We start from the raw sequence: 26193 nt of genomic DNA, 5'->3' as shown, positions 1-26193 counted from the left end.
GAATCTGATTCTTGCCCTGGGGCCTACAGAGTGCTGTAATACAGTTAACCTTCTACTAGAGAGGGAAACAAGGAAATCACTGCAACAAGAGGCAGATCTCCTAAGAACCTGTTGATGACAGAACCAGACAGATCACCGATCCGATTGACTTCATTTAATAGGATACATAAAAATACTATGAGAAGTGGCCATATTGCTGTTTTCATGTTTTAAATTGATAGGAGGAATAAGTAAAGCACTAATCGATCATTTACTGTGAAAAGATTTGGAGAAATACTTAAAGCAGCAATGTGAATACCCTGTCAGAATAAATCATAAAGCGTGCATTTCCATATATATCTTGGACTGAATTCTTCATGCAGCCTGACAAGGCCATTTTGAATTGACCACATCCAGTTCTTCTCAGACACTCATGCGTAAACACTTGATACAACAACATTAATGAGCAATGACATTAAGGAATTTAGGTCTAACCAAACAGAGTCCATCTGAACAGTTACATGCTTAAATCCTTAAACTCCTTCCCCCACTCCCTTGAGCAAACGAGTTATTTTTTTTTCTTTAAAGGTGATAAAAAAATGATCATATAGTTGTCATTTAGTACTTCGTTTTTTCAGCAAATCCTCTCAACAGAAGAGCAGCATAACAAAGAGAAGCATAATAAGAGTACAGTGGAGCTGCCCTCCTCCCCACAGATTGCATCCGTTTCCCCTCTTATTACAAGTCAGACTAGTTATTCGCAAAGACTTTGGAAGAACTAAAATTGGTGCAGAGTTCTAGTAAATTAGCGTAGCCAGACAAATCTCTCATAGTTTTCATTTAATTTCATTTCATTTCTGCAACTGCCAGCTTTCTGATCCCAACCAATCTATTCTAAAGACTCTATTCTACTGAGGGGTTTCAGAATAAAAAAACTAAAAAAAAAAAAAGCAGAAGCTTAAACCAAAAGTTCTTAGTAACTTCTAAGTAGTAATTTCTAAGAGATTCATAGCCTGCAACTAGTCCTCAATATTTGGATAAATATTTGAAATAGTATTCTTTTGGTTACATATAATCAGCAATCTAAAGGGTCAAGTGACCTTACAGTCCATTCTGTTTATGCTGCCCTTCTCTGAGCTTTCACTCAGAGAATAAAATTGTGGCAGGTATCACAGAAGCTATAGAAGTATGCTACAAGTTGTGTATTCCCCATCCACACTACATCTTTGGTCATCAGTACCACCTGGAAGTTTTGTGAGATAATATGTACAACATAAGGAGACCAATTATCTGCCACCCAGCTTGTTATGGGAAAGTTAAAAATATTTCAGGTCTAATTTATGTAAAAATCTGTGAAGCGCTGAAGGTATTCTGGGAGAACATGATCCAGGATGTCATCACCCCTACCAACAAGCACGATAAGCAACAGATCAGCCATCACTGATGTTGTCTATCTTCTGAAGCACAGGAGTACACTCCAAACCGATTTAAGGAGTAAGTCCCTCCTTACAGCTCTTACAGTCAACATGCGAAGTTCTCACATCAACTATAAATTCTGGATTGACAGAGGAACATATGATGATACAGATAAATTTACCTAAGCCAAGGTCCCCGTAGGGGACACTCGGACACTACCCTGGTCACTTGTTCTTAAAATTAGCAAGTACCTGCTACTTATTTTAGTAACTAGATTTGGTACAATCATCAAGAAGGTTAAATCATACCTTCAGTTTGATCTGAACCGCCCAGGCTTAAGCTGTTCTTAAATTTTACTACATTTCTAGGCTGTAGGCTAAAAAGCCAAACCAAACTCAAGCCAAAGAGAAGTCAAAACATCTTTATTTTTTCCTTCCTCAATCTGAAAATGAAACTTAACTGTTATTTTGATGTTTCTGTCAAAGAGAAATGGAAACTTCCTCTTTTTTCCTTTGTTTTTCCTTTCCCTCAGAAAATAAAATTCTGATTACCATTTCAGAATAATAGTTTGAATAAAACTGACATTCTTTAGTGGGCCCCACTTAGCATGGAAAATGTTTACTTCTGCTAGAATTTGCAGAGCAGCATTAAACTGGTTCTTTTATCCTCACTTTTCTCCCTTGACATGAACACCAGTGCATACAGTATAAATTTTTGTCTCTGCACACACTGTTCTGCAGACCCTGTGGCATCCTGCTGAGCTCAAACATTTTATACCTGCCTAAAAGAAGTTTGAACGAAAAGGCAATGGAAGGCTGGACCTTTCATTGTTCTTATTGCATGGAGAAAAATAAACAGGGCCCACCAACCCGATCTTCCGCACATTACCCTTCCTTTTGGTACTCACTGTACAAATGCACACATGTTTCAGTATCACCATGCAAACTCAGGCAGATCTTTGGCAGGTGTATGCATTTGCAGGAGAGGATACTGGACTGTTGGTGCCCACTACCCTTGCTTGCTTCTTCCCGCAGCTTGTGCAGTTCAAGACACCTCCCAAAGCCGTGCAATGCCACAGTTCTCCCAAGCATCTCACTCATGTATAACACAGAGAGAGGTGAGAAGCTGCTGCACTTGTGAATGTGAGGGACGCCAGACTCTAGCAGATGAAAACTAAAGCTGTTACTAAAGTCATACAGGAGGGGCTGCAGATTCCGTGAGGCTCTCTCAATTTTTAAATTACAGATTTTCCACTGTGACCTGGTTCAGGATTTCTGAACCAACTAACAGACCATTAGCTTGAACACAAACACCTTCAGTAAGAGCTGAGCTAAAACCAGAATTTATCCTACAAAATGTACTTCACTGTCTGCTTGAAATTAAAGGTATTTAAAAAGTAACTGTTCATGGTAATGTCTTGTACTGTGTTTAATCAGATAATAAACAAACAGAAACGGTCTGTTACTTACATTTCCTTCACTTGAATGTGACAGATTCGTTTTCCTTTGCGTATTACACCACCAAGTGGCCTAATGCGCTTATTTTTTTCTGTTCATTGTGTTTCCTCTAGAGACACCACTACACAAAACAAAATAAAATTTAAAAGCTGAAGTGCTACCTAAAATAAAAAAGTATCTGGAGTATAATCTGAGAGATTCATCTAGACACTTCTATTAAACTTTCTGCTATTATAGCTTACAAGTGCAAATTTAATACAAGAGTAAATTTGATTATTTGTTTCTCCTTTTACAGCAACTTAAAACTTACTAGGAAAACATTCATCTCCATCTTTGTCTGGGTGTTACATGTGTTTAATAGCCTGATGCATCTGCTATGAACACAGGCGCTTTCAGATACTTCATTAAATTCTAAATATGACATAAGTAACTAAAATATGTACTACGGAAAAAAATGTTCTAGGACTTCAAACAAAGTCTGGGCAAGTAAGTGAATCAAGGAACTTCGGAACAGGTTTGTAATATCTTAATTGAACAAGCAAAGCTTGCAGGTATTTGAAATGAGCAGAACTACGCACATAAGTGAGGGTAACAGCATCAGACTCAGAATCAATACTAAATATAATTTGGTTACATCTCAAAAAAATACTAGGTTGTACCCATCAGTTAAAACTAGAGCTCAAACTTTCCATCCTCATTTTCAATGCGCAATCTTACTGCTACAAGATGGCATGGCTTTATCTGGAAATCTGCTCCATATTTAGACACTATTTAGCTCACTATTTAGACAATGTTGAGCTAGAATTTTTATGTAAAAATAACATGTTCCTTAAGCTATTTTACTGAGAGAGTCTTATTAAGAGTTAAATACTCCTCAAAGCCAGAGGGAGACACTTCTTTCAATACAATTATAGCAAATGCCAAGAAAAACTTTGGACCTTGTTGTTTCAAGCACTGTAGAAAGACAGTAGCCAGGCTGGATGCAGCAGTCACATAGATTTGAGCTAGACAAGCACAGAAGTAGAGCTACTGCCCTGCTACATGGACACAAGTATATGGCAATCACAGAAGGAAGCTTCTGTTCCTTATTTGTTCTAGGAAGTCCCCCCAATGATAGCTGCTGCCCTAAGCAGCTTAGAGTAAGCTTGAAGCAGAGGAATATAACTATTAAGCAAAGTGAACACCACAATGGGATGCAGATTTCAACTATACCCACCCAGGTATACAAGCGTGATTTGCGTTCAGAAAGGAGTAGCTAAACGGAAAGAAAGGGGAGAGGGAATGAAGATGAAACAGGCAGGGCTGGAACAAAACACAGAAGACAAAACTCTGCATTGAAAAAAGGCCTCTGCCAGTGACATCTCTCCTCCCTAAGTAAATTACCTGCTGCAATTGCTATTCAGGTTTCTCCCTTTTTTTGCTCCACTTGACTAGGAAGAAGCAGGGCTGATGGATAAATCCCATTTGTCCATCCATCTCCACTCGTGAGGGAAGCTATGTGGACCCAGCTGAATCCTGTTTAATTTTCCCAACCTGTGCAGCAATAGCAGCCAAGAACCAAAGTCATAAATGTTTAAATTTCATGCAATTCCATGCATGTCTAGCAAAAATTTTGCTATTTTAGTTCAGAGGTGTGCAACAAGGTATTTCTTCAGGTGTATGAAATCACTTCAAAAGATAGTTATTAAAAGAGGTGCCCACAGGATTTGGACAGGGTTCACGGGAAATATTTACAAAACACAGGCTTATGCAAATATACATACACATCTAACAGCATGATCGATGTGACTCCTCTATGGACTATAAGGTAATCATCCATAATTATGATTGAATTACAATCTTATAATAAGTTTATTACAGTCTTAAGGATCTTGGGGTAGAAACAGATATTTACCTATTACCATGAGTAAATGAACTAGGTTTACTTTTCTCAGACAAAGTAAAGTGCCATGTCTTTACCACTAATAATTTACGATGCGTTTCCAAATGAGACTTACCACCCCCACAATATGCAGCACTTCAGTGCTAAAGTCAAAAAGAGAAAATGCATCATAATGATAAGATGATCTATTCAAACTACGGGAAAAACTTACATCTGCCACACTAGATTTTGTCAGGCCATATACACATGGAAAATGACAGTGTTCCTTTAATACTCCCAGAATCAAGAAAATAGAATCATAGAATCATAAAATCATTTAGGTTGGAAAAGACCCTTGGGATCATCGAGTCCAACCATCAGCTCCACTCTACAAAGTTCTCCCTTACACCATATCCCTTAACACCACACCTAAACGAGTCTTAAACACATCCAGGGATGGTGACTCCACCACCCCCCTGGGCAGCCTATTCCAGTGTCTAACCACTCTTTCTGTGAAGAATTTTTTCCTAATGTCCAGCCTCAACCTACCCTGCTGCAGCTTGAACCCATTCCCTCTTGTTCTATCGCTAATTACCTGTGAGAAGAGCCCAGCACCAACCTCTCTACAATGGCCTTTCAAGTAGTTGTAGAGAGCGATGAGGTCTCCCCTCAGCCTCCTCTTCCTCAAACTAAACAGTCCCAGCTCCTTCAGTTGCTCCTCATAAGATTTATTCTCCAGGCCCTTCACCAGCTTTGTTGCCCTCCTCTGCACTCGCTCCAGCACCTCGATATCTTTCTCATATTGAGGTGCCCAGAACTGGACACAATACTCAAGGTGTGGCCTCACCAGTGCTGAGTACAGGGGGACAATCACCTCCCTACTTCTGCTGGTCACAAATAGTCATATTGAATCTTTCAGCTAATGAATAACTGATTTAAAAGTCATATTGATAATAATACATGAATCAATAAAATACTGACTACATTCTTTACTTCAGCCCTATGCGTTTGGATAATTTTAGAAAAGTGTGCTAGAGTGAAATACTGGTTTTAAAAACATGTCTGTCACAAAAACTGTTTATCCCAACGTTTCTGTGTGTCGTAGACTACAAACCAAACCTGCTTATGAAAAACTCTCAGTGACTTTAGCATCCCAAGCTTCTACATGCTTGTACACTCATGGAAACCTTCCAAAGGTTTTAGCACACTTGTCTCCTGTGCTTTGCAGTGGTCCCTGCATCTTTCTGCTGTTACCAGAATCCACCTATTCCTCCTGGACTACGCTAGTGATTAAAGCAACAGGGTTTCACCAAGTTTTTTTATCTTTCTGTTAAGATAGTAAATTCTATTGATTATGCTATATACACACTGATCAAAGACAAACCCACAAATGACTGTGCTTATTGCAGCCTTCTGCTTAATGTTTTGGAAAACAACCATGACCAATTTAAATAATTACATTATTTTATGTCTAGTTAAATGAATATACTCTTAATATGATCTTATGCTATCCATAGGTCTCAATCCAGGTTCTTTAAGAGATGGAAGGTACACATGAAAATACTTGGATGTCGATTTCCAAACGTTTTCTCCATTACTCTTAGTGGCTAACAGTGACTGCAACACACATTATTGTCTCTCACTCTTAAATGCTAGTTGCTATAGAAACTTGACACTGATTAAGATGAGGAACATGATCCTCAGAAAATATGCAGTGAACTGAAATTATTAATCCTGCACATTCAACCAATAGGAACGAGACCTTGCATTTCTAATACCACACAGCGATAAAACTCTTCATAGACTTACAAATGGCATTTTAGAAATGATGCCCAAATGGACTTTTTCTGAGTAATATCATACATGAAAACAATGTGACGTGAAGTATGTTTTTAGACGCTGACAGTACTGCCAGCTATTTGATTGCTAACGAACAGTATTTCAAAGAGCATAGGTAAGAGCTTTCAAAGTGACTATTCGGAAGCAACTATTGACACAGAGGTTGTTATCCTAGCCCAGCTCTGGTTTTGCGTGTACATAAGATGCAACAACTTTCCTTCTTACTCTGTGATGAAATTCTGGAATCCAGTCAGTTGACATCTAAAATATCTCTGTTCACATCAGCAAAACACATGCACACTTTACACACTTCAACTTCCAGTCACAGTAAGCATTCTACCATTTTACTGCATTAGCAAAAATCATACAGCTTCAGCTGACATGGAGATCTTGTTTCAAAGCTACATGTAGGCCAAGTAACAATAAAGGCTGTTAACTTTCCGAGGTGACAACATAATGTTTTGAGGTGCAAAGTAATATTGTCTTTTTTCTTTGTAATTAACAGAAGTTTCTCTATTTGCATTCCCTCAATCAGAGAGTGTATTTTGCTCAAAAAGCAAATCATGCAGGAAGGATAAATTTACTTCAAAAAGTCGCATATAAGAAGTGATAATCTTTATCATCAACTCCCAAAACCAAATTCTTCAAACCTAACAAAAGTTTCTGTAACCTTTAGAAGAAATAGAAGACCTCTCATCTATTTAGTCCTGCTACAAGGCTGTCTACACTGACAGCTCTTCTGCTATGGCACTAGGCATACATTGTACCAGCAAAGCTTTGGGGATCTTGAGTTAGCTCTGAGATCACCAGCTTTCACTTTTACTGGGCAAAAGTATCATTTGAAAACAATGTGATTTGTTGTTGAAAAATAACATCTTATTTGAAAATATGAAAAAACATTGCTGGGAAATAGGAGATCATAGTAAGGCCTTTTTTTTTATGGTGATGTAACAAATTACTTTTCAAACATTTAAACGATAGCCATTCCAAGTCATATCCAGCCTCTGTGTTGATCTGTAGGACATGAGGACTTCCATCTTTCCTCTTCGCACAACTGAATTCCCCTGAAATTAGAAGGACTGCCCCTGATCAGGGCTAAGAAGGCACGATGTACTGGAAGAGGATACGATTCCTTTAGTTTTCCTCTGGTGCTACAGGTAACAGCAGAGCCAGCTGAGTATGAAGGAACATGTGCTCATTTCTCAGGGAAGTGACAAGACCCAACAGCAATGCTCCTGAACGTTGCTGAGAAATGCAGCATCTTCTCTTTCCAAGCTTGCCCAAGCTGAACCATGCTTTGAAAGGCTTCTGAGTGTTTTTGAGGGGAAAGAAATACTGATCTTTTAATTGTAAAGGAGAGCTAGAGATGAAGATGGCAAAATCTAACTATATTCTATATATATGTACTTGTGCTAACAGTTGAGAAAAAGTCTCTTTCTCTCATCCGGGGATGTTATTCAACGAGATGCCTAGAAAGGGCAGCTCTCAATGTTGGCAATATCTCACATTACTTGTGTATAATACTCTCAAATTTCATTACATTCAGGACAAGATTACTCAAGAAATTTCAGAATAACAATTGAACAAATGGCCTTGCCATATAACATTTAAAAGAAAAAAACTTAGAAAATCTGCCAGTCCTCTCGTGGGAATAGAGGATATAGCAACTTTTTTTTCATTCTATAAAACACGTCCTTTAAATATTTACTAGTCTTGTATTTTCTACATGTGGCCACATCCCAAGCAAAATCCCTCTACCTCTCACTACAGTATGCTTAAGAACATTCACTGCATATGTAATAGGAGTAGTAAAGGATCCAGATGTGAATTAGAAAAACAACCGTGTCTATTATAGCTGAATTTCAAACTACTGGAGTAAGATCAAGCAGGAAAGTTGTGGTTTATTCCAGAGCACCACCCACACAATTCTCTGAGTAGGTTACCAAATGACAGTAAATCAAACCAGTAAAATGCAAAACAAAGCTGTCACATCTGATTAAATTCCCAGTGACTGAATGGACAACCAACTTCTCTAACATCTCAAGCTTTCAAAATAAAACTTGTGTAGATGTACAAACTCACATATAATAAATTTCTAATTAACGATTATTTTCTTCTTTGGCTGTAAAATATCACATATGAGTCAACAAACTTTAGGAATACAGGATTATTGTGTGGGAATAAAATTAAAGCTTCTCTTTTGAAATAGACGCAGTTTATTTTTGCAGTACAAACTTCAAAGAAGTGAAATTTCAAGACTCATTGCAGAATAGGTGTTAGGAGAAAACTACAGAGTGTTGTTGAAACAGCAATGACTGCAGTTTAAGTGATATCAGCAAATAAACTATTAACTTTGAAAGACTACATAATCAGTGTTAATTTTGAAAATAATTTCCCTGCTTTGGGAAGTACTGCCAGACAATGCAAATGTGTTAACTTCCACCATTTCTAAGAGGTCCTAATTCCTATCCAAGTTATTTTTAACCTCTAATGGGCAATACGCATATATTTTCCTTAAATTTATAACCTGATTATAAAGGATTTGCTTTCAAGACTGGCAAGCAAGTTTAGGCACTCAGTCTGTAAGGCTGAGCCTGTCCCGGACTGCGCAGGACAGGCACAACCACGATCACTACCTTTTCATCAGTAGAGACCCCAGCACACCCCTGGAAACTCACGCATATACAGCCTCTGCTCTTCTCACTGGTAGAAATCGGGGTACAGGTTCCCAAAATTTTGGGACGAGCGGGCCTTTATCCCGGACTGAGGGTCTGCCGCAGGCTGGAGCCCTGCCAGGCCTGCCCGCCCAGGGCGCAGCCCCCCCCGCCAGGAAGCAGGACCCTGCCGGCCCCTTTGCGTCGAGTCAGGTACAAAAACTACACTTTCAGGAAAGCAGGCTTCCCCAGCACCTCTTTGGCTAGTTACACACTTGTCCCCTGGCACTTATAGCCACTGCAGGGCAGATTCTGCAGCACAGGTTGGAGTAAACGCGGGAGTATTTAGGCTGAATCCTGCCAAAGACACTGAAACGCTGCGCTACCCGAGACCCAAGGGTGGGGGACAACAGGGACAAGGCTGCAGGCACAGCCCACCTCAAACAGGGCCAAGGGAGCTGGAGGGGGATCACTGGGGGCTGTGCGAGGGGAGAAGGCCCGCGGCGGGAGGCTGTGAGGGGTAAAGAAGGCGGCGGGCTGTGAGGGGGAAAAAAGGGCGGGAAGCTGTGAGGGGAGAGGGGCCGCGAAGGGAAAAGGGGCGGCGGGCTGTGGGGGCTCTGTAGCGCCAACGCCGCCCGAGGAATACGGCTGTGCCGGCCGGCCAGCACCTCCCCGCGGGCTGAGCAAGGCCGGGGGCGGCTGAGGGAGCTGCTCACGACGGAAACCGGCTGCCCTCCCCACTCACCGGCGCGGAGCGGAACGCAGCTCCCGCCACTGGGATGCCGCCTCCCGCCGGCCTCTGCGCCTGCGCCGGCTGCGGCGCGGCTGGCCGTACCTCCAGCTCGCCAGGGGGCGCTGCGCTGCGGCGTTGCCCCTCCTCCCGGTTGCGCGCGGGGCCGGTCTCCGTGAGACGAGCGCGGCCTACCCGGGCCGGCCGCCGCCGCCGCCATGGGGAAGAAGCACAAGAAACACAAGTCGGACAAGCACCCCTACGAGGGTGGGTGGGCAGGGGGACGCCGGGCAGGAAGGCCCCCGAGCGGGCGCGGGCCCTCGACGCTCGCTGCCGGCCGGGCTCAGCCGGCGGTGCGGGTGTTGATAAGTTGGTGGTGAAGCTGAGGGAACGGGGCGGGGAGAGAGGCGGTGGGCCCCGGGCTCGGCCCCGCCGCTCTGCCGGTGTTCGGGGTAGCGGCAGGGACTGGAAAGAGAATGAGGTGTGGGTTAGTGCCGGGCTGTGCAAGGGAGAGCCTGCGCCCTGCCGTTCGGGGTGCGTCCTCGGCGGTGGTCGCTCACAGGGCTGGTTTCTCTGCTGGTTGTAGAATACGTAGAGAAGCCCCTGAAGCTGGTGCTGAAGGTTGGGGGAAGTGAAGTCGCTGAACTGTCTACTGGAAACGCGGGACTCGATTCGAGCCTGTACGAAGACAAATCCGAGCATGAAAAACACAAGGACAGGAAAAGGAAAAAGAGAAAGAAAGGAGAAAAGCAATCTCCTGGAGAAGAAAAGGAGAAAAGGAAGAGAAAAGTTAAGGTATGTATTGAAACTAGTGCATTCTAGCAAAAAAAAAAAAAAAAGCTTCAACTTTTTATAGTCTTCAAATCAGAACATGAGCAGGTATGACTGTAAGTTGTATCCTTAAATTGGAATACATTCAAACTCAGTATATTAGTTTTGCCAATTCCTTTTCTCCAGGTACTTTTATTAGAAAAAGATGAGCAAAGTTATCTGAAATTTCTCATCTTTCAAAAAATATTGGTGAATGTAGGAGCACAGAAAATTAAAAAGGGGAGAGGATTCTGTGTCTAAATAAATCCATTTATATACAACAGAATGAAGACTTTACAAGTTCTTAATTTAAAAGAAAAAAAAATTATTTCCCTCTGATGGTTCTTAACATGATAAGTATTTATAACACATTTATTTGAAGCATTATGGGTACCTCTAATTTTAAATTTCCTGACTCTTACTATTTTTTATAAAATCTTCAAAGATCATCTTAGGGGCTTCGCTGGAGACAGTTCTCTGTGCAGAGAACAGTGCAGAGTTGTTCCTGTCATGCTATAGTGGCTGGCTGTCACATTTTTTAAAAAAATAATTCTGTGATACATTGCATTGTACAGCTGAATTACTTTATTGTCCAGCAGATGGAGACAGTACATAAAGAATACAAGGTTTTTAAAGACTTATAAACTATTATTTTTTAAACTATATGAGGCTGTTTTGAAAAATCTAGAGAGCATTACGTACAGGAATAATGCTGGCTTTGGAGGTTCTCTAAGTTTCTGTCACAATCTTTCTCTTTCCAGGAGGATAAAAAGAAACGAGATCGAGACCATGCAGACAGTGAGGGAGAACAGGAAATGAAATGTCAGACCCCCATCAGATTAGAGTTGCCACCAGAGAAACCATTGACAAGTACTTTATCAAAACAGGAAGGTAGGGGAAAAAAAAAGACATTTATTTTGTTAATTCCACTTTTCTTCAGTTGACTGACATTTTATTGATCTTTGTTTCTATAGCAAGTGACCTGACGTTTTTTGCCTTCTCAGTGTTTTTCCCCATCTCATACAAAAATTTGAAATTATGTTACTGTATACTACTTCTGCAGAATGATACCTGGTACCTATGTCAGAGTGAGCAAAGTGTCAAGTCAGGCCAATGAGAAAACTAGATCCCCTGTATATGTTGTGGGTTTTGCCACTGTATTATTTTCATTTATGATGAATTCTCAAGTTGCATCAGTTTTTTTAGTTGATTTCTAATATCTTAGAAGTTTAGCGCCTCTTGCAGTCAGTTCTGTTTCACACCTTTTCTCCCCCCGCTTCTTTTTGGTCTAGAGGTGGAGCAGACGCCACTTCAGGAAGCTCTGAATCAACTCATGAGACAGCTGCAGAGGTAAATGTCTGTGCTACAGGCTTTCAGAGCTATGAAATGAAAATAACATGCATTAAGGGAAGAGGCATATAAAAACCTGAGTGAAAATAATACTCCTAATTATATTGTTAACAGGACTATTTTAGGAATTTAAGTACCAGTTTAAGAATGCATACTTATAACTTCTCCTCAGCTTAGGCTTCTTGTAAACACCTCCAGTTTCAATTTTAAAGTATTCTTAAAAAACTTTCAAAAATAGGACAATCTTGCAATAATGTGATACTTTCTTTATAAGAACCTTTTTTCAGAGAGGCAAAAGAGTTTGGAATGAACTTGTCAAATCTTCTTTTATCTTGAGTTCTTCTTTTTTTAGCATTATTTACTATAAAAAGGAAGTATGCACTTGAAAACTTAAACCAAGTTTTCTTACTGTCTTACTAACTAAATGTCTTTTGATTAAAATAATCATATTTATAGAATTTGCAGTTCTTTCAAGTAGTCTGAAGTTTCAAGTATTCTTTCTTGACTTTAAGAATTAAGAGTATCTGTATGTCTTTTATGAGAGTGGTCGAAAGATCTTTACCTTTCTCGCCAGGTTAAGCTTGAATCTGTTCCCAAGTTTTCTCTTAACCTTAAATTCTCAAGACCTTGGTGTCAGTTTCGAGAAACTAAGAACCAGCTATCAAAAAGTGTGTGTGTTTGTTTTGGCAACTCTTCCATGCATACAGAAAAAAGCAACCACTTTGGGTTTTGAATCCTGTCTTTCAGTTGGAAACTGAAGTGCAAGTGTTCCACAGGTGTTGCAGAATATCTGCGCTTTGCACTTCTGCAGTATGGATAGCAAAATGCTTTTCACTGTTCTATAGCAACTTGGAGTAGAAGTTCGTAAGTCATAAGTAAGCCTCAGGAAAAAGGCCTGAAATGCCAAGAGTTTCACGACTGTGTGTAGTATCAACACTGGCGTAGGAGGCCAGTCTGAAACTACAGAGTTTAGTGAAAAGCAAAAAAACAATGGTTCTGAAGGAGAGATTCTTGCCAGCTTATCAACTAAGCCTGAGCCTAAGGAGAAAGTACCAACCAAGTATATTTGATTTTAATGCTATTAGAAGCACCCAGGAACATCGGTGTATGTCAGAGATCACTGAAAGACTTAGAAAATGTTAATGTAAAAAAAATTATTAACATTACACAACCTGAAAATTAACATAATCATAAGTACCCACGTTCTATCACAACTTTTAGGAGCAAGTCTTCCGTTCTGTTAATTTCAGAGTAAGCGATGAATGACAAGTATACATTCTTATGACATTTGTTGCCTTTATTTTTCAGTGACTTAATTACTATAAAACCACTTTTTGAAAAGCCAAAACCTAAAAAAAAAAGGGTGTGTTTTTTTTTTTAATCTTCTTGGGAGCACAGGTAGTTATCAAAATGTAGAACTTAACTTCTAAAATATGTTTGTGGCACTTTTTTGATATATGGGTTTGCTTATGGGATCTTTTCAACCTTCAAAAGTGAAAGATTATGCTGACACAGGCCATTTCTGGCTTTATGGTTTTGATTCTTCTTCACCTTAGTCCTTTCCTTTCTATTTAATTCCAAGCTCAATATGTTCTTTGTTATAAGTGGAAACATAAAAAACCGTCCTTTCATTTCTTAACAGAAAAGATCCAAGTTCTTTCTTTTCATTTCCTGTGACTGACTTTATTGCCCCTGGCTATTCCATGATCATTAAAAACCCAATGGATTTTAGTACCATGAAAGAGAAGATCAAGAACAATGGATACCAGTCCATAGAAGAATTAAAGGTAATTCTGTAAATTTTATTTTGACTACAGGGACACATTATGCTCAATTGACTTAGAATTCTAGTATTTTATGAGAATGTGAAGATGCCAAAAGAACTAGTATTTCTGCCGGAAGAAACATTTGTTGTTGAATTTTTGCGAGCAAATAAGTTCTGGAAGTGAAAGAGAAAACCCTTCTGGTTTGTAAATATGCCTCAAAAAGATGTGGAGAGTTTCATGTTTTATGCTGGATTCAATAGAATCTGTCAGTTTGTCCTTCAGCGTGTCATTTGAGATCTTTACTTAAGAATGAAAGCGTTCGCATTTCTCTGACTGCTCTTTTTTTTTTTGAGTGTATTACCTCTCAAAAAACAAGGAGTCTGGTGAATTTATTGGCTTCGTCTGTCTGTTACTGCTTTGTCGTTTGCCTCCTGTCCCCTCTGTGCTAGCCAGGCTTAGCCAGTCATGTACACCGACAACTAGTGCAGGCAAGATGAGCTCAGTCCTGTTGGCAGCAACCGCTTAACCCTGTGCTGTAGTGTGTCTAGTGGATTTGAGGACTTGTTTTGAAGACCCCTAAAGCTTTTAGAAGGTGGGGGGGCTTCTTTTGTTTTGTTTTCTTCAGCAGAAATATGCTCTACTTTACTGAGCTACATGAGGACCTGAGAAGTGTAATTTGTATGTAATTAATAGTTGAACTTAGGCAGACATTAGTTAATAGTATTGGTTGTGTTTTCTTGTACATTCTTTAGAGCGCCAAAACTTAAGAAAATTCCCTGTTGTTTCAGCTGTTTCTTGTTAGCTTTTCATTTTAACTTTTTGTTTTTGTAAATAGCTGAGAATGTGATAAAACATACCTACCTGTAGAGGCTCTGCAATGAGTAGAGAAGTGAAGTTTTAGCTCAGTCGTTCAAGAAATGAACTTGAAACAAGCATACATTTCTTCATTGTAACTGAAACTTTGGCATGTTCCTTATAATGATTTAACTTTGAGTTGCAGCTTTTCTGTTTTTAAAGTTAGCTTTATTATCTTTTTTACGTTGCTTCACTTTGGTTTTTTTTAATGACTGCTGACTGGTCAGGGAAGTGGGTGGTTTTAACTAAGAGGACTGCCATTAGAACTTTGAGAACTACAAACAATACTGAACACTGAAGAATAGTTTCAGGATGTTTTTTGGGGTGCTAGTTTTGAGACTTGAGTCTAATTTACATATTTATTACTGTTTAAATTTTTAATTAAATGGATTTCTTAAATTCATTAGTTAAAAATGTTCTTTGAAGTTCTTTTTCCTGAAAGCTCAGAAGACTGCATTTGCAACAAGGATTTTGATACCGTATGCCATAAAATTTTAACTTTCATTCCAAAATTATTAATGTCTGTACAGGATAACTTCAAACTGATGTGTACTAATGCAATGATTTACAACAAACCAGACACCATATACTACAAAGCTGCAAAAAAACTGCTGCACTCAGGGATGAAGATACTTAGCCAGGTAATAGAAGATACAAATCAAAGTATTAAAAAATATGCTTCTTCCTTTTTGTGACCCCTCTTTCATTCCACTTTTCTTACAGGGATCTCATGAAAATTAATAAAAACTTGCCAAATATTTGTCAAATACTTGCATATTGGAATTTAAATAGTACATTGTTTTAAGGCTCAAGCTTTAGTACTGCTACCAGATCAGTTATTGAAGAAATATTTGCATTTAATAGTTCCTTTTCTAAACTGACCTTATACTTGCTAGTGTAAGAAAGAAGGAACTGAAATAAAATCATCCTCTATGGGTAGGTTAGGCAAAAACTCATTGAAGTAGCAAATAAAAGGATTCCGGTGTTTTTTAGGAGAGAATTCAGAGCCTGAAACAAAGTATAGAATTCATGGCTGACCTGCAGAAGACGAGGAAGCAGAAGGACAAGATGGAACTGCAGCAAACTGGGGAAGATGAAAGTGGCCCTGGGAAAGACAAAGGAGAAACTGTGGATGGTGACACCAAGGCGTTCAAAACACCTAGCAAAGAACACAAAAAGTGAAGTATTATCTCAATAATATTTCTAATCATACATTACACCCTTTAAATGCTACTGAAACAAGATGACTTTTAGGCACCAGAGGGTGTGGGTTTCTCTCTTTCTGGTGCTGCATGTACACTAAGACTTCTTCATCTCAAGGGAGCAACATTTCTATAAACATCCTCATATACCAAAAATAAATAAGTTTAGAATCTTTTATGATAACCATCATTTTTGTATGTAATTAACCCTGTACTGCTCATCAACTCCGTTCCTTCAATTACTTTCTATTTCAGTGTCAATTTCATGTAAGTTTTGGAGGAAGTTTGCAAACATGACCTTTTAAACATTTTGGTACAAATAACTGTATAGCCAATTTCACAAACCTTTTTCTTTTGGGGTAGTAGTTGCATTTGAAACATGTAAATGCATAGCTACAGAACGTATACTTCCTGAAATGTCTTTTAATATCTAGAAATACCCCTTTCAATGTTCTGAAATACTAGTGACTTTATTTTCATGAATTTGGAAATAGAGATATTAAATTCGGAGTATCTATTATTTTATTTTACCAAAAATATCCTTGTTAGTTTTGTGGGAGTGATCACATAAAATCTGGCAACAGGCTAAACTAGGACGTCAGTACCGCTGATATGTAAAGCTTCATCACATATTTTCCCCAGCTATTTTAAATACTCATATTAAATGGCTGTTCTTTTTTTTGTTAGTTGTTTTGTCTACAAAAACAGTTTGCATAGTTGGCAAAAACAATATCTTCACTGTGTCCTTTTGTGTGGGTGTTTGTTAAATCTATCTGTTAAAGTTGGTAACTCAGCGTTGTGGGTTTTACTCACAGGAAGGACAAAGATCTACTTGAAGACAAATTACGAAACAATAGCTTGGAAAGGGAACAAGAGCAGATTGATCGTATTGTTAGAGAATCTGGAGGAAAGTTAACAAGACGACTTGCAAACAGCCAGGTAAATCTTGTGTGTGTTCGGTAACTCCTTTCACTCTTTCATAAACCAGGCTTACTCAGCATCTTACAGCAGTTGAAACTCAAGTTATTCTTTTCCTACAGTTTACACCATTTTACACCTGACTGATTGATCATCTGTGTAACAGCACAAGGTTAAAAAAAAAGGCATATCAGTTGAATGCATGCTGAATTTCATCAGCAGAGCAAGTTCAGCGTGCTTAAATTTTCAGAAATTTTAGATAAAGTAGTAGAAAAGGATGAATAGTAGGAACCTCAAGAAAATATCTAAAATCTGACCTGCAAAAAACCCCATAGTTCTGAAAGAGCCACATATCTGATCAAAGGTTATTAGTGTCACAGGAGAAGGAACCCAGTTTGGTAACGGTGGGCCTATTTAACTTTGTACATGAATTACATGTTTTATCTCTTAGCTTTTGCAGAAATCTTAACATTTATCATAATTCCTTAATTCCTTGTGCCTATACCAATAATAAAGTTACCTAGTGAAAGTAAAACAGTTGGAGCAGCACTCACTTCTGAGTCTGACTGATCTTTCCAAATCCTTTTCCGATTCCTATTGATAGGACAGTTTCATTAGATGTTTTTATTAAAGACCATGAATTTCAACTAATAGGTAAATTAAAATAGTCTGATATTATTTCAGTGTGAATTTGAAAGAAGAAAACCGGATGGTACAACAACTCTGGGCCTTCTTAATCCAGTTGACCTTACCGCAGGAGGTAAGTTGGCATGGTTCAGGTAACAAGCTCCTTTCACCTACCTGGTCTGCTGCTTTTTTGCTGATTACCAAGTGGTGGCCAAGAACCTAATGCTTCTTCATAGTCTGAAGATCTGGATTTTAAAAGCTGCAGCTGGGGGAGCACGTAGATGAGGGCCGGTTGCAGCTGTTGTTGGGAGCAGCTGGAGGGAGCCCTCAGTGGCTGTTGCTTCTCCTTTGTGTCGGCCGTTTGTGGGAGCTGCAAGGGAAAGGTTTTGCCATTGGAGAAGAAACTACCGGCCGTGTGCTGTGTCCTGCCCGTGTACAGAGTGCAGTGTCTGCTGACCCAGAAGGTCACAGATGCTCAAGAATTGGACACTGGGAGCTGTCTGGGTCCCAAACCATTTTATCATGTCAGTGCCACCTGTGCAGTGACACTCACTAAAAGAGTGCAGGTGCTGGTGCATGTACCTGCCAGCTCGTTACGGAGCTGAACTGACCAGGTCTAGAACACACAGAAACCAAGCTGAAAACTTGACTTCTCCCTTCCCCCATGTTTGTGCAGTAGGAAATGTCAGCAAGAATACATAAAGTGTGGGTTTTTATGTTAAGAATCCGTTCATCTTCAATGATGCAGCCTCTGTTAGGGGAGGACAGGAAGGAAGAAAACAAATAGTGAAAACTTAACATTTAAATTAAATCTTCTATACTTACCCAGTATTACTGCTTACTGGATTCACGTTTAAGACCACACGCAGTCTTTAGCATGAAGCATTTAGAGAAGAAAACACCCTTTGAGAGTTGTATCATGTTTATTCTGAAGTTTCTGGCTACGAGTATTAAATGAGTTTGGACAGCTTCCTGTGTCACTTACTTATGCTTTTGTTATTCCTGTATTTTGATATATCCTGTTGCAGAACCGGGTTACTGCCCTGTAAAGCTGGGTATGACAGCAGGAAGACTTCAGTCGGGAGTTAATACATTACAAGGGTTCAAAGAAGATAAAAGAAACAAGGTTACTCCAGGCAAGTGCTGATTCTTTTAGAAAATGTAAATCCTCCTCCTTATGTAAACAAAATATGTTGATCTTGTTACTAGCACACAAATACTTTGGAACGAAGTTTTTTTTTTTTTAATGATAAAGCACATTATTGCATGTATCCATCACACAACCTAACAGCATATCACAAAGTCTATCTTAATTTACACGTGAGAGGGGAGACGTATTTAATTAAACATTCATCGATATTGAGAAGAGGAACTGTACCAGATAGATAAAAGGTTTTTGCCAGCTTTGGAGGAGCGTAGTGGGGAGCCTGAGAACCTCTTATCAGTACCAGGCTGAATTTCCATGTGTTAAGGCATACAGTAGCATTAATACAACATTCATAAATAAAAATGCATTTGATGTAGATGTTACTAAAAGGTGTTAGAGTGTGAGCAGATGGTATTCTGTGAAAGCTCATTTTCACCATAAGAAATACATTCCTAAAAGTTCCTTTTTGGGGATTGTTTTACAGCCCCTTCTCGTTTTTTATCTGATACACGCAGAGGTAGTAATTAGTACTGTTGTTATTCATTAGTGACATACTTGAATTACGGACCCTATAGTTCCTATGCTCCAACATATGATTCTACGTTTGCCAACATAAGCAAAGAAGATTCTGACTTAATCTATTCAACGTATGGGGAAGACTCTAATCAAGGATCTTTCAGGTAATCAAACAGCTGGGATGTGTGTTACAGCTTCCACGTACCGAAGCAGTTCTCTGCAGCTCCCTGCAGCAGGGCTTTGGCCATGCTCTTGGATGATGCCACTACTGTCTGTAGCCTACTGGGGTTGGTTGGTTTGTTTTGAGAAACAAAAACTTTAATAAGAGAATTTACCCGTCAAGTGAAATTAGTAAAGATTGAAGGATTTTGATGCTACTGATACATAGGAACACACAATCTGAAAATTAAGTATATTTCAGACTTCTGACTAACTCTGACTCGTGTTCAAAGCTAGAAAAATGTTGAGTGTGGTACAAATGCTTATACAAACTGCATTTTTTAACGTTAATGAACTTAATTATTGCCTTGAGTGAGACGTGACTTTGTTAATGTCAAATACTGACCAAACCGCTACGGCCATAGTGGGAGACCTGAGTGCAGAGACAGCATTTCCCAGTTCATTCTTAAATAGTGTGTACACGGCTTGATTTTCATATGATTTGCTACAGTAATAGTAATTAAGTCTCTTCTTGTTGTTGTTTTTTTTTTTATTCTTGATTATAAAAACTTCAGAGCTGAAGTCCTTTTGTTTTATAAGAATCTCAAAACCAGAATACGTGGTGGTATAAATTTGTATGAAGTGTGGGAATACTTCGTAGGCTGCAACTGTGAAGTGGCTGTGGAAGTTTGCTTTCAGTTTGACGCAGCTGCCCAAGGCAGGACACTTCGCGTAATTTTTCAGATTTTGTTAAATATCTGAGTGGGTTTCTCAGCTCCAAAAGGCAGGGATAATTTAACTGAAACAAGCCATTTAGATCAAATTCTGTGCTATTTTTTGTACGCTGAACATTTTGGTTTGACTTTACGTAACTTTTTTTCCATTGAATGTTTGGTATGAAAGTAGCTACCATAACTGTCTTTTGATCTTTTAGCATTCATGATTTTTTGATGAAATCACAAGATTATCCTCTCTTAATGGCTGATAGTTTGCTTGATGTTCTAACTAAAGGAGGACATTCTAGAGCTCTCAGAGAACTAGAAACGGTAAGAGGGGCTTTGTGAACTGTCTGATTTTTGGTTTTTAGCACACAAGCTATAAAGCTAGAGAGATGATGCTGGTGGGCTCCCTTTTAATTGGTAGAATTTGAAAGTGAAGACTGAGCTTTGTCTCCAGTGGATGGATTTTCTGGAAAGGGATTATTCTTACTTCTTAATTAGCGAAACATGAAAATTTACAAAGTATTGTACATGGAGACGGAGTCACACATCCTTTCTCTGCCTACTCTCCCACTCCCACTAGCACAAACTCCTGTTCTATTTAGTAAGAAAATAGCAATAAGCAGTTGTTTAGAAATGAGGTGATGTGGACAGGTTTTCTTGTTTCCATGAAAAGATTATCGTGTTCCTTGCAGCCACTGTTTAGTTCAGGAGAATTAGCAACTAGGTTTTCCCTTTACTTGGCGCAGTGCTTTTAAACTCAAAGATGTGCTGTGTAAAAATACTAACCAGCTACTCTTCCAATTCCGAGGAGATTTCAGTACCTGCACATGCCAAACATGACTGGAATCAAAGGGGCTGATTTGATGATCTTAACTTAATTGACAATCCAAGAATTAGTCGAGAATCTCCACAAGATGGTTCCTGTTAAGTACAAGTCTTGATTTGAGTTTCACATTAATGTAAACTATTGAAATGAACAGATCGTAGCCTTTAACTAACAGGTCGAATATTAGCGAACCTAATGCTAGAAATAGTTCATGGATCAAAGCTCGCCCTTTAGCCCCAGTTCAGACCTTTGCTTGGCATTACTAGTTTAGCTCTTTTCTAGTTCCCAGTAGTGACACTGACTGGCGGGGTTCAACCACTGCTCTTGCAAGAATTAAGAGAAATATACTTACGTATAGAAAGAGAGTACATTCCAGCCTCTAGCAATCATCCTTCCTTTTCTTTCTGCCGCCCAGTAAATAATTTCTGATGTGACATCACTGGGGAAAAGCAGGTGGATTTTGCAAAAAGCAATAAAACATATGCTGTAAAAATGTATTTTAGTAAACATCAATATCTGAATTAAGCCCGCTAAAAAATAGCTACTTCGTAAATTGGTTTACAGAGAAAGCTCATTATGACATTGTATATTTACCTCACTTTAAAAATATGGCATTTTGTAAGGTTTTTACTTTGAACTTAAAGAAAAGATTAATTTTAACACCTTCTTTAAAAATCCTGTCTCGATTTAGCCATTGGAGGAAGCTGAAGGCCCACATGAAAGAAGTGACACAATAAAAGATATAAAGGTAAAATTTTTCTCTGTCGATTAACTATAACCTCTCTAACCCTCCGGTTACAAAACTGCCTACAACTGTAAGGCCTGTGCAGCCACGCTGAGATTTGACAAGCTGTACCTACTACGTGAAGCGTGACAATAGCGTGCTACTTTGTAGGCGTTTGGAGAAGAATCATCTCCAAAAAAGTCTTAAATGAGACTATATATCAAGAGAACAAGAAGAAAATGCTTATATATTTTTGTTTGCAATCGTTTAACCACGTGTTAGATCTGGTTGGCAGCTATAGTTTTATTGCTATCTTAATCTGATCCGTTTTCACATGAACTGGTAATACAAGTGTAAAATACCACACGATACGTAGCTATCTTTGAGAAGGTTTCTCAAATACCTTGTGCCCCTGTAGGCACACAGTATAGTTCTGACGTCATTCCACCCAAACTTGGGTCAATTAGGAGAAGCTGAGCAGTAGTTCTAGGGAAAGGGCTGCTCTCCCGCAGCCGTCATCTGCAGCCACTACCCAGGTTGGTTTGGAATTTTGGCCTCGATCTCAGATAAACTCTGGTTTAGGTGAGCTCAAGGAGTAACTGAGTAACTGTAGAACAGGAAAAGTTTCACAGGGTGTCTTGTCAGCTTTCCCTCTGCGTGTTCACTTTTTTTGTAGAGCGGACTGATTTTAATTAGCTTTTTGTACTGATTTTGCCCAAACAGTTTTGTTTCAAGGCTGTTCTAAACACCATCTAAATTATTACTTGCTGGTTTTTGGTTTTTTTCAGATTATGGAAATGGATGTTGCTGCCAGGTTGGACTCTGCTAACAATGACAGACTTACAGCGCTAAAAGCAGTCACAACCTTCGGCATGCCCATAGAGGAGTTTGATTCCGAGGGTGAGTTTTCTTGGTACTTGCATTTCTGGTACGTCTGTAACAGTTTCAGTTTCTCAGTCCCTTTGCATAGTCAGCCTTACCCTATTTTATATCATCAAGTAAGTAAAATATACTGTTGCTAGTTAGGACTTTCTTTTCTTCATTGAACAGAGGCTGAAATCTTCCAGAGGAAACTTGATGAAACAACAAAGCTTCTGCGAGAGCTCCAGGATGCTCAAAATGAACGACTAAGTACAAAACCACCCCCTAACATGATTTGTCTTCTGGGTCCATCTTACAGAGAGATGCACTTGGGTAAACACACTTTTTCTCATCATTCTTGCAGAATTGATCAAGTCCCAACTTGTATCAACTCCAAGAAGGACACAGGTTTAACAGTTACAGTGCAGAATACATGCCCTGTTAGGCGTAGAAGAGTAGTTTAAGCTTTTTCTGTATGTAAAGCCAGATGAAAGTTTTGAACAGTAATTACAAGTATTTCCTCTTTATTGGTAAATTTCCCTAGAACTGATTGGGAGCTTTCTCTATGCCATAGGGCAGACGATAACCAAACACTTGTAACTCCAAGATCTTTAAGGGTTGCTTAAGTATTACCAAGTTCTTATTGTAAGGCTAGCTTTAGTCCAGGTCTGGTCTAGTGATCAGTCTATTTTATCATATGAATTAATACCAGTCATACATTCTTTAATTATTTGAGCAAATCGTCTTGTCTCACAGGTGAGTTACACAGCCTGTGCTAATGGCAGCCTTCTAAGATAGGACTGCGCAGGGTGTCTGTTTTGGAAGTAACACTGACTTGTGCAATATCGACTGCAGTCTGCGTGGTCTGACAGAACAGCTTCCATGTGACAAGATAAATTCCCCTTATTGCAGAAATACCACCAGGCTGGTATTATACCAAGTCTAAGCCAGACCAAGTATTGCCTTCCTTAAAAGGTTTAAGTACGTACAGCTTCCTTCTTGAAGGAAAACTGCATTTGTAGCAACAAGAGCAGTCTCTACTTTATTTACAGAACTAAATGCTGGATCCTGAAAGCCAGGTATTACCAACCCAACTGCTGCAGGGGCGCTGCCAGGTCTCTCCCAGCTGCTGCATTAGTGTCACCCAAGCGTCACTCGCTTACCCTTTAACCTGCAGTGTTCCTTAATGGCAGCCAGTCTTGGTCAGCAGCTATTTCAGCCCTCCTGTTCTTAACCCTCTCTTTTATAGTCCCCAGTATGCCCGGTGTGATTGCACACAGGACAACACAACTCTTCTGTTGTAGAAACATTATTTAACATAGTTCCATTTGTAGTTAAATAATTGAACTCTTTACAGGGTGAAGGGCTCATTTCAGCGATTTTGTGTGTATATATAACATACAAATACATCCAATTATCTTTTCTAGCGGAGAGAGTAACCAATAACCTGAAAGAACTTGCACAACAAGTGACGCCGGGTGATATTGTCAGTACGTACGGAATCCGGAAGGCGATGGGGATTTCGGTTCCTTTACCTGACACAGAAGACAGCTGGGTAGATCTGACAGAGGGTAAGTTACAGAAATGTCTCGTACCATCTGTTCAACTGACACAAAACCCCAGCTGCGAGTCATTACACTGGCTTGTGCTAGAACTTGCAGTACCTCAGTTCCAACTTTCAGTTCTTCTCCCCTTTTTAAAATCCTGTTTTTAACGGAAAGTTGCTGTGTTTGGTCTCAGGCCAAAATTAATCTTTTGGATGTATGGAGCTTTGGTTCAACTAAATAAAGGAGTTATTTTACCATTCATTTTACAGCATTGCTGAATTTTAAAACTTGGAAATCCATTCAGTTTTAGTTTTTACATTTAGCGTGAAATTGCAAGATAAGAGTTAAAATTCCTCACTTGCTAAAAAGAGGACATCATGCTTCCTTCTTCTCCGAGCTGTTGGCTGCACACTCCTTTTGCTTACTGCGGCCAGCTGTAGTGCTCTGTAACTTGACAGCAGCACTTCAGCTCCTCCAGCCAAAAGTAACTACTGGTTTTGGTGGATTAAGGAGTCCCATCGGCGGAAAATCTCAGTGCCAGAACCAACTCTCCCCCTTGTGGCACACAGACGGTAAGAGCAGACCCAGAGTTTGTGTTCATCCCCAATTTTTAAGGCAGGTAAGAATTTCCTTTCAAGAAATGTAACTCATGAAACAAATCTACTCAATCTGTGGTTTATAAAAAGTTTCAGTTAAGATGTTATTTAATGAAAAGAGCAGGATTACATCAGGAATTTACTTATCTTTTCAAGTAAACTGCTCAAGAAATCTCAATTTCAAAATTATTGAGCAGTATCTTTTTCATAGCGCTGTGCAAGAGATGCTGTGGAACAGAACCAGCTGAAACATAATCTTTCCTTGGACCATCGCAGAACAGAGAGCTCACGCAGGACTATCTGCACGAATAGCAAACGCCTTTAGGAGCGCTCTATTGTATATGCAGTTCTTTCATTTAGAAGTTATATATGCTAATTGACCTGCTGTCTGTTGTGAACTTTCAGACTTTCAAGAACCTGAAAAGACTGTCACCATCCCAGAAAATGAGTGTGGTCCAGTTGCAGTCTGAAGCTCGGGTAGAGTTTACAGCTGTTTCTTTGATTCTATTTAAGAACCAGATAAACTTCCTTCAGGTGCATTCACCAACCATGTGTATATTGTGTGTTAAACTGCTTTTGTTTATTAAATTTTGGAACTGATGACATTTGAAATTGAATGGTTTGTATCAGAGTTACTTCTGCTACACAAATGCACTAAATTATTCTGTTTGCATTCCTTATTATTTTAAAGCACCTCTCCAGCATTTCAGTTTTCCTAGATTGTTAAATGTCTGGAAAAGTCAAAGCATAAGTGAAAATGGGCCTATATATGGTGCAGGGACTCAACCAAAAGTTTTTAGAAGCAACGTATGTCTCTGTAACTCAGTCTGATTGGGGCAAAAATCATTATTATGTGAACATGCAGTTTCCCTTTTTAAAATTACTGTGCAACTCTCATGATCATGAGGCAGAGAAATAAACTTTTTAAATAAAACTGATGTAGCCTGATGAATTAACAAAAAATGAGCTTTGTGAGACTTTGGACATGGATGAGTCTCCTCTTAGAGAACCAAGGCCATCTGCTCATAGCACTCTAGAACTCGAGGGTAAGCTTAGAAACATACCAGGACAATATCGTAACAAAGCCACTTGCTGCCAGTAAGTAAAAATACTACGTTAATACATAAATACAGTCAGCTCTGAGACACTCACGTAGACAATTCTTATTACTACTTGTGAGGTATTACTCAACACTGTCTGGATGATGATTTTAGGCGTGCTTATCAGAAAGGAGAGCATATTTAGAAAACTCCCTGCACTAGAACTCAATTCCCTCTTCATTCACCAGAAGCGCAGGCAGAGCAGACCACCAGTACGGCTTTCAGGCACAGAGGACTCCAGCACATTGCAGCATTACGTACGGAGCCAGTGACTCTGGTGCAAGTCAGCCTTTCCCTCTGCTCGTCTCTTACTTTCACACAGTCACACAGGGCTACAGGCAGGTTCTACCACAGGCATCCTTAAGTATTCTTAAATGTTGCTCCTTGTTGCCCCGTGGCTCCAGTATAACCTTGGAGTGGAACAGGGATGCCGCGCGGTGTTTCAGCTCCATCCCAGGAACAACTGCTCACGTGCACAGTGGCACAGAATTGAACTAAGAGGTAACTTAAAGGCAAAGCGTAATTGTGAAT

General features: G+C 39.4%; 1 protein-coding gene across 4 annotated transcripts; it reads left to right on the top strand.

Annotated features, from left to right (window-relative positions):
* The first annotated feature begins 10060 nt into the window (after positions 1-10060).
* BRD7 (bromodomain containing 7) lies at positions 10061-25162 on the top strand. 4 transcript variants are annotated; one of them, XM_074583099.1, is made up of 17 exons: positions 10061-10203; positions 10523-10731; positions 11508-11637; positions 12039-12096; positions 13739-13883; positions 15248-15358; positions 15711-15895; positions 16735-16858; positions 17522-17597; positions 18493-18600; positions 19159-19291; positions 20221-20332; positions 21526-21582; positions 22347-22458; positions 22609-22752; positions 23847-23990; positions 24968-25162. In XM_074583099.1, the coding sequence occupies exons 1-17, from the start codon at positions 10155-10157 to the stop codon at positions 25030-25032; spliced, it is 1962 nt and encodes a 653-aa protein (XP_074439200.1). In that variant the 5' UTR covers positions 10061-10154; the 3' UTR covers positions 25033-25162. The 4 variants fall into 4 exon arrangements, with proteins under 4 accessions (XP_074439200.1, XP_074439201.1, XP_074439198.1 ...); XM_074583100.1 differs by having other exon boundaries at positions 24774-25162; XM_074583097.1 differs by lacking the exon at positions 24968-25162 and adding an exon at positions 24477-24719.
* The last annotated feature ends 1031 nt before the right edge of the window (positions 25163-26193 follow it).

The sequence above is a fragment of the Larus michahellis genome, chromosome 4 (assembly GCF_964199755.1).
Source record: "Larus michahellis chromosome 4, bLarMic1.1, whole genome shotgun sequence".
Lineage (NCBI taxonomy): Eukaryota > Metazoa > Chordata > Aves > Charadriiformes > Laridae > Larus > Larus michahellis.
This window is presented reverse-complemented; position numbering and strand designations above follow the sequence as displayed.

Excerpts from the sequence above, each read along its gene's own strand:
- BRD7 (XM_074583096.1), top strand. The coding sequence starts at position 10,155 with ATGGGGAAGAAGCACAAGAAACACAAGTCGGACAAGCACCCCTACGAG. Across the intron at positions 10,204-10,522 it reads GGACAAGCACCCCTACGAGG|AATACGTAGAGAAGCCCCTG; the intron begins GTGGGTGGGCAG and ends TGCTGGTTGTAG. Across the intron at positions 12,097-13,738 it reads CTCATGAGACAGCTGCAGAG|AAAAGATCCAAGTTCTTTCT; the intron begins GTAAATGTCTGT and ends ATTTCTTAACAG.